The sequence below is a fragment of the Helianthus annuus genome, chromosome 5 (genome assembly GCF_002127325.2).
Source record: "Helianthus annuus cultivar XRQ/B chromosome 5, HanXRQr2.0-SUNRISE, whole genome shotgun sequence".
NCBI lineage: Eukaryota > Viridiplantae > Streptophyta > Magnoliopsida > Asterales > Asteraceae > Helianthus > Helianthus annuus.
In genome coordinates, this window is record NC_035437.2 from 151,449,005 (window position 1) to 151,457,722 (window position 8,718).

The 8,718-nt window shown below is 34.6% G+C and overlaps 1 protein-coding gene and 1 non-coding gene across 2 annotated transcripts; both read left to right on the top strand.

Moving 5' to 3' along the window:
* The first annotated feature begins 1,353 nt into the window (after positions 1-1,353).
* TRNAQ-CUG lies at positions 1,354-1,425 on the top strand. Its single transcript has one exon. It is a non-coding gene; the product is annotated as a tRNA-Gln (tRNA).
* Positions 1,426-5,134: 3,709 nt separating this feature from the next.
* Positions 5,135-6,552, top strand: LOC110943942 (putative nuclease HARBI1). The gene is made up of 2 exons (XM_022185672.2): positions 5,135-5,324; positions 5,391-6,552. The coding sequence occupies exons 1-2, from the start codon at positions 5,135-5,137 to the stop codon at positions 6,521-6,523; spliced, it is 1,323 nt and encodes a 440-aa protein (XP_022041364.1). The 3' UTR covers positions 6,524-6,552.
* The last annotated feature ends 2,166 nt before the right edge of the window (positions 6,553-8,718 follow it).

Sequence of the window (8,718 nt, forward strand, 5' to 3'; positions counted from 1 at the left end):
CTACGGTCTCGAGTAATGACGTTATGGTTGCGAGTCGCAACTACGGTCTCGAGTAATGACGTTATGGTTGCGAGTCGCAACTACGGTCTCGAGTAATGACGTTATGGTTGCGAGTCGCAACTACGGTCTCGAGTAATGACGTTATGGTTGCGAGTCGCAACCACGGTCTCGAGTCGCAACCTGATGATCTCGAAACTTCCTGTTACAGCTGTTAATTGTGATATCATAACCGAAAATTCGAAATTAAGGGATTTTGTGATATTATTTCCTGTTTTAAAATGATCTAATTTTATCAAGTATTTCGTAAATCATAATCTGTTTATCTTTTAACAGTTTTCGGAAATTTAGAAGACAAAATCAGATCAAAACAGGAAAAAACACTTAATAATCCGAATCATATTCCAAAATATAACAGAATTTTCGAATTTTCACATGAACATGATGAACCCTAATCATAAAAAATAAAATTCTGGAACCCGAAACCTGAAACTTTTAAGACTTCTGAACAGATTTCGGTTGTAAAACAAAAACCCAGTTAAAATCGGTGAACATACAATTAATTCCTTTTCCCGAAAACAAAGATCTCGAGTCGATGTTCATGACTCGAAACGGCTGTTAAGTTCATAAGGTTTCAAAATTCCGTTTTCCAAGTTTCAATCCCAGAATTATGGATACAAAACAGAACTGACTAATCAACATATGCTCTGATACCACATGTTGGTTCAGTTCTGTTTGTGCATGAAGGAAAACAATAAAACATACCTGTCACCGCAGACAGTGCAGAGGAGAATCCAGTGAGAGAAGACGACATGGAGTTCGACATCTTTGTCAAGGTGATCTGGTTCCTCCTTAGGATGCTAACTGATGATGGGAACTTAGAAACCGAAAAGGGTATCGGTTAGGAGAGGAGGTTTCGTGATGATGTTATGGCTAATGGGGTGTGTGAATTGTGTAACTGAGTAACCCCTAAACCTCCACATAACTCTCCTTATATAAGCACCCAGGAGGAAACCTAATTAGTTACTAAGGGCAATATGGTCCATCAACAATTACCAACTAATTAAATAATAGGTTCTAATATATTTTGATCTCTATAATGCAAATGATTATGATGGCTATAGATTAAATATTAATACGTAATATATTTAATCTTACATAGAACCCTTAAAATTGAATTACAAACTGTATAAGCATATAATAATATATTTTCTTGAGCTCTCCTTACTCATGGTAAGAATAGCTCACAGATGCTCTCATTTTAACTTCTTAATGAAATTGTATTACATAAAATTTTATAAGAGGAGCTACACACTATCAATATATTAGAATTTGATAACGATAAGGGTAACAAGTGGTCCTATGGTCTAGTGGTTAGGACATTGGACTCTGAATCCAGTAACCCGAGTTCAAATCTCGGTAGGACCTTATTTTTATGGCATTAAAGAGAAGATTATACTTTGGGCTCATTTCAAAACGCCCCATTTGTTGGTTTTACATTTTTACATGCAGATTAACATTTTTGTACTTTTCTGAACGGCCCAATTGAATAATATAACACTTTCGGAACAAACTTAATAGTTTAATCATATGATTTGCACCCTGTTCAAATGGTTAAGTATCTAGGTAGGGTTCAAATGAGAAGAAAAACTTTGTGAGAATAGAAAGAAATAAGTTTTAAACCAATAGAAATGCTTCATTTTATTTCATTGAATATGTGTATTCAATGTGATTGAAAAGGGCATATAGGTAAATTTATTATTGTAATTAATTAGCTAACTAATTAAACTTGTAACTCACTTTTAAATATACTTTTTCAAGATAAAACTATTTATGTTGAAGGACAATTTTCGACATGTGTAGGATAAATTTCAATATTTGTAGGATAAATTTTGAAATGTGTAAGATAAATTTCGATATGTGTAGGGTTAATTTTGGTAAATGTAAGATATATGTAAGGTAAATTTTGAAATGTGTAGGATAAAAAGTTTTTGCTTTATTAATGAGAGATAACATAATTAATGAGAGGAGTTATAAACTATTTAATGTTTTAGGCCAGGCGGGGCGGAGACATTTCAACGTGTGATGGCATATTTTCAACGCGTGATAGTCTTGTTTTACCACCGCCACCATTAGTTCAACGCGTTATATAATAACGAAAACACGATTTCGTTATTTCTTTAACGGCGTGATGGTGTTTAATTGTGAGGGTAATTGTTGGTTGGGGGGAAATTGTTGGGTGTGGTGGTGAGTGATGACCATTGCCACCAAAAAAAGGTTGTGAGTGATGGAAAAATGGTTGATGGCATGGCGGAACTTGATTGGTGCTTGTGAGTGATAGAATTCTATCACTAGTGACCACCCTCTCCCCCCTTACCATTATGTCATTTCTTTTTATTTTTTTCTCACATTAAATTTCCTCTCAAATGAATTTCCCCTAAGTATTTATCTATTCAAATAATTATTAATTATCGAGTCCAGGTTGCATCCCGATATTATGTACTCTACTGTCCAAATTTATACCATATACATACATTAGTTGTAGAATTAAATGGAAAATGTATGCAACTCTTTAGATATTAAAACCTATATAAAGAAGCAACAAGTTTGTGCATATGTTGGTTATACATATGGCTTTGGGAATCTTTCAAAAAAAAGGAAATTTTCACTTTTAACCCTAAAGTTTTAATGTTTGACAATTTAAGTATAAACTTCTAATCTTTGTTTCCTTTTTAACCCTAAAGTTTAAATATTTGACAATTTACCCTAAAGTTTTATTCTTTGACAATTTAAGTTTAGAATTTTTAATCTTTGTTTCCTTTTTAAACCTAAAGTTTTAATCTTTGACAATTTAAGTTTAAAGTTTTAATATTTGGTAATTTAACCCCTTTGATTAATTTGATTTTTTACTTCTAATTCAAAAGTTTTCATCTTTTGCGATTTAACCACTTTGATTTTTTTTACTTATGTGTTGTAATCTTGGCTTTGGGGGGTTTTTCAAAAAAAAAAAAAATGGTTATGCATATGGTTGCTGTAACCTTGGCTTTAAGGGTTTTTCAAAAAAAAAAAAAATTGATTTTTTTACTTTTCACCCAAAAGTGTTTCATAAATTACTTTTAATCCAAAATTATTTGTTTTTTTACTTTTAACACAAAACTTTCTATCTTTTGCAATCTATCTTCATAACTTTTTTTACTTTCAACATTGGTCCTTTATAGTTTTCATTTTCTGTAAATTTTTCCACTTTATGCTTCGTTCAAAATTTTGTGACTTAACACATCGCAACGTGCGTCTTTGGTTTAGCGTTTTTACGTTTCATTCTAAATTTTGCGAGTTAACACGACACAACGTGCGTGTGTGGGTGAACATTTTTACATCGTCTATTTTTCTTCCGTTTGACAGGTTCAACATAACGTGCGCGTCCTAAATCGATTTAGTTATAACTAAAGAATTCCCGTCATATTGTGGCGGGTCGTAATTCTAGTTTGTGAAAAATAGCAAAGGTTACATGACATTGTTTGTGAAAACTACATCATTTCACATTCATTAAAGACACCTAATCATAGCTTCTTTGGATATTGCTTCTTTGGATAATGAAACTGTTTTTCATATTTTTTATAATCGTTTCGATTAATTTTAAGATCAACTAGTATTTTCCGCGCCGCGCGTTGCGGCGGCGCGCGACGGGTGGGAACATATAGTAAGATAAAACACGACTCGTAAAACGCAGTGCGCTAAAGACAATTACAAAAAAAAAATGTAAAACACAAAGGTAGACACAAAGTGTTAAACACAATGCCTAAAACATTTCGTAAAACACAATGCATTGGCATTTGCAAAAGTAGGAGTTGTAGTCTAGGGGTTACAATTGCAATTTTTTTTAAAGTTGGATGGGTGTAAAATTGAGTAATAGTGCAAGGGTAAAAAAAACAAAGTCTACAAAAGACAAAGCGTAAAAGTATAGAGGTGGTGACGGAAATGTGTAAAAGATGAGGGGGTGTTGGTGGAAATGTAGAAGAAGAGGGTTGGTGGCGTAACTGTCTAAGAGCTAAGGGGGTGATGGTGGAAAACCAAAGTAGAGGGTTGGTGCTGACAAAGTTTGAAAGATGAGGTAGTGGTTTTGGAAATTCAAAGTAGAAGGCTTAGAGACTAAATATGACATTTTATGAAACTTTGAAGGTACCAAAGTCAAGAGGCTAAAATTGCAACATCGTGAAAGTACGAGGGCAGAGAGGCAAAACCGGTGAGAAATGCACCGAGTTTGTCTTTTAAGATTGTATACAATATATCGTTCCTTTTGTTAACATACATGACAATAATGATACAAGCATATTGTCTTTAGTCTCACTTGTACCATCAATGAATAGATGCATCCATACATACACATGCATACTATATGATTATTGCCACATAGTGACATACATAACAATTTCTTAGGGGTTGTATGTTACCTCTTAATAAGCCTCTTAATAGTTCAGACCTTTTATTGATTCAGTATTTAATGATTCAGGCTGTTTTTTTTTGCGAGCAAATGTCTGAATGGTTTAGACATTTGCCTCTGAATGGTTAAGTTTTATACTGAGTCTGAATGGTTAAGACATCTAATCTGAATTGGCCAGACATTTGCATTTGAACGGTTAAACATTATACTGGCTCTTAATGGTTCAGACCTCTTACTGGTTCAACACTTAATGGTTCAGACCTCTTACTGATTCAGCACTTATTCAAAAGTTGTTATATAGCCTCTTAAACTTTTCAAATAGGGTTGCCCATCATTTTCTTCACGTGTATTTGTGGTGGAGATTAACTGAGGCGAGTGCAGAAAAGGTATCCAGGAAGACCAGTTGTAAAGACCATTAGACTGGAAGGTATGGGGGCCGGCTTGGCCCGGCGCCGGACCCCCGCACCGCCCCCTGGCCCGGCTTCCATCACAAACGGCCACCCACCGCCGGGTGTGCCGCTCCACATTTCAAAAAAATAGCCGTTTGTAACGGCTCTATTTAATAAAAAAAAAATTCATTTTTTCTATAAAATCACCTACTTTCAATATTATTTCCCCACTTTCAACCCAAAACCCTCTCACTTTTATACCAATTTCTCCCTACTTTTATAAAAAAAAAATATCTTTTTACCCACAATGGCTTCTAATCCTTGGTGGCCCTCGTCTTCGGATGACGAAGAGGAGATGTTTTTCGCAAACGTTGTACTACGGGCGGGACAGATTTTAATCGAAGAGGAAGAGGAAGAGGAAGAGGAAGAGGAAGAGGAAGAATTCTCGTCTGAAAATGTTATTACCAGACGAATACGCATTAACAGAGACCGCCAAGGTTTTCATTACAAAATTTCATTGTCCTTATTTTTTTTAACTCGTACTTATATATTTTATACGACAGGAGCGCACGACAAATTGGTGAACGATTATTTTTCGGATGAGCCACTTTACAACGCCGACATTTTTAGACGCAGGTTCCGAATGAGTCGCCGCTTATTCACAAGGATTGCCAATGATTTGGCGGGGCTAGACCCGTTTTTCACGCAACGTCCTGATGCTCGAAATTATGAAGGGTTTACAACGTTACAAAAGTGTACTGCGGCCATTCGACAACTGGCGTACGGGACAGTGGCCGACGCTTTGGACGAGTACTTACAGATGTCGGCAAGAACTACGCGGGAATGTTTGTATCGGTTTTGCCATAATGTGGTGAAACTGTATAGCAAAAAATATTTGCGGAAACCAAACGCGTATGATGTTCAACAGTTGTACCAAGCTCATGAAGCAAGGCACGGGTTTCCGGGAATGCTTGGTAGCATTGATTGTATGCATTGGGGGTGGCATAATTGCCCGACTGCGTGGCGCGGCCAATATACGCGAGGTGATCACGGCTATCCAACCGTGATACTTGAAGCTGTGGCATCACAAGATTTGTGGATATGGCATTCTTTCTTTGGTCTCCCTGGTTCACTCAACGACCTCAACGTGTTATACCAATCGGCCATCTTTACCGATGTCGTTAATGGAACGGGACCGGACACACGTTTTACAGTTTCTGGGGTTGAGTATAGACGTGGGTATTATCTTGCTGACGGGATATATCCGTCTTGGTCTACAATTGTGAAGACTATTCCATATCCCGAGGACGAAAAACGGAAAAAATTTGCCAAGCGTCAAGAAGCTGCAAGAAAAGACATCGAACGTGCTTTTGGTGTCTTACAAAAAAAATGGGCCATCGTTGCACAACCGGCACGTGCGTTCACCCCAAAAAGGCTGCGTCTTTGTATGTACGCTTGCATTTTGCTCCATAACATGATTATTGAAGACGAAGGTCGGGCGATTTGTGAGTATGATGAGAATGCAGCGTGGGGGAACACTGTCCCGGTTGATCCCCCACAACAGGATTTAAACTCGTTCTCGCTAACAAACGACTTCACGCATGCAAACCTTCAACAAGATTTGGTAGAACATATTTGGAACAACGTTAACATGGTGGACGGTGACGGAGCCGAAGACGAAGACGAAGACGAGTAGTGTGTTTGTTTTAAATTTTTAAATCTAGTCTTTTTTTTTTTCAAATTTTAAGTAGCGTAATTTTTTATTTTTTAGGTTATGTAATTTTTATTTATGTTATGTAATAGATTTTATTATCATCCTTTATGTAGTATTTTTATTTAAATGTTGAATACTTTTTATAAAAAATAAAAGTTAAAGAAATAAAAGTTAAAGAATTAAAATGAATTAAACAATAAAAAATATGTGGTGGGGCCCCATCCTCAACCCCCCTCCATCTTCAAATTGGCTCATCCCATGCTAGCCGCCTACGTGGCGCCTACGTGGAGGCTCATCCCCGTGGGGATGAGCCAAACCATACCTTCTAGTCTTAGATATAATTGTTTTCTATAGAAAACCAAGAAAATAAAATTTAAAAAAAATCAAGGGAAACTAATAAAACCGTAACTTTTTTTATAAGCATGATGGATAGTCATTAAGGGGAAGGTTCAAATGAAAACCACTATTTATTATGAAAACTCGAAAACTAATTAAAAAAAGCCAAAAAAACATACAAAAAATTTTTTTTTAATTTTTTTTTTTGCAATCAAAATTTCGCAGGTTTTTTAATATAAAAAAAATTTTCAAAAAAAAAAAAAAAAAAATTGTGTAGTGCACATGTGTAATACTGCACATATATATGTGTACTACACATGTGTATTATTACACATGTGCACTACACAAATTTTTTTTTTTTTTTTTTGAAAAAAAGTTTTTTTTTATATATAAAAACTAGCGATTTTTATAAAAAAAAAAATTGAAAAAATTTTTTTTTTGTGTGTTTTTTAGGCTTTTTTTAGTTAGTTTTCGAGTTTTCACAATAAAAGTGGTTTTCATTTGAACCATATGAACCAATTTTGCATATTTAATTTATATTTACGTATTATCCGACTTCTATCGTAACTTATATATAAACTTGATTCACTCTATAAGAAATTAAAGTAAATACGTGTAACAATAGATAATAAAAACTTTTTTTTTATACATGAAAAGATGTATAAAAACTTTTTTTTAAATGAAATGATGTCGAAAGTTGGTACATTTCGATGCTAGAAACGGATACTTCCATTAATTTTCTACGTATTTAATAACTATAAAATATGTATATATTTATCTAATACAAAGAAATAAACATATGATTACTATCGCTATTATAGGTGTAGCAATTCTCACAACCATATAATCATTTCCTTAAATTCCACTTGTATTATAGATGGACCACTTTCACACTACAAAAGAGTATGCAGATATTTTTTCTGCATTATTTAATTCACATGATATCGAGGGCCCTATAAAATGAGGTTTTTTGGCTTGAATTCTTGATCCGTTTGCCTTGCCATACATGATACGACTGGTCCATGATAAAAGCAACGTGTAATCAACGCATCTTAGACCATACGATGTAGAGGAGTTTGAAAAATGGGCGTTATTCGATACGTGGAAGACACGTCAGCTTGCGTCGAAAAGGGGGCGTGGAGTAAATACATGGGTGTGTGAAGAGACGTGGAAGAGTGACGTTATTCAACACCTGACACACTTTTTTATTATTAAATTATTTTCAAAATTTCTATAAAATCTATTTTATTTATAAAAAAACAATAATAGTAATTAAACAAATAACATTAATAATTAAACATTACGTAATTAAAAATAAACACAATTACATAATTAAAAAAACACATAAAATTAAAAAATACATAATTAAAATAAAACCTAAAAATAAAAAATTACTACATAAAAAGTCTAATAATCTGCGAAGTCGAAACATGATGAGATTCACGGTTGTGTTCATGCCTGAAGTTGATGAGAGCGACTTGTATGATGTTGTCCTCCCCAAGGTCACCACCTGCATTTTCCACCACGGTGTGTATCGTCTCGAATCTTTTGCAATCCAAACGGATAACCCTAAAACGAGAAGTGTAACACCCCGTGTTTCGAAAGTCAAAGTCAAAGTCAAAGTCAAGATTGAAGTCAAAGGAAGAAAAAATCGCTAATTGCGATCTGTCACTCCTTGCTCAATCCCTGTTTTGACTTCTTTGACTGTAGTTATCCTATTATGAGTTTTTAAGCTAGTTGTATTATGTGGAGTAACTAGTTAAAAATCGAAGTAATCGAATTGTTTATCGCTACGAACCGCTTTACGACTGTGAATAATAGGAAGTAACAATGCGATAAAG

Bases quoted from the DNA above. Each gene is read 5' to 3' on its own strand.
- LOC110943942 (XM_022185672.2), top strand. From the start codon at position 5,135: ATGGCTTCTAATCCTTGGTGGCCCTCGTCTTCGGATGACGAAGAGGAG. The intron at 5,325-5,390 runs GTTTTCATTACA...TTTATACGACAG, and splicing joins CATTAACAGAGACCGCCAAG to GAGCGCACGACAAATTGGTG.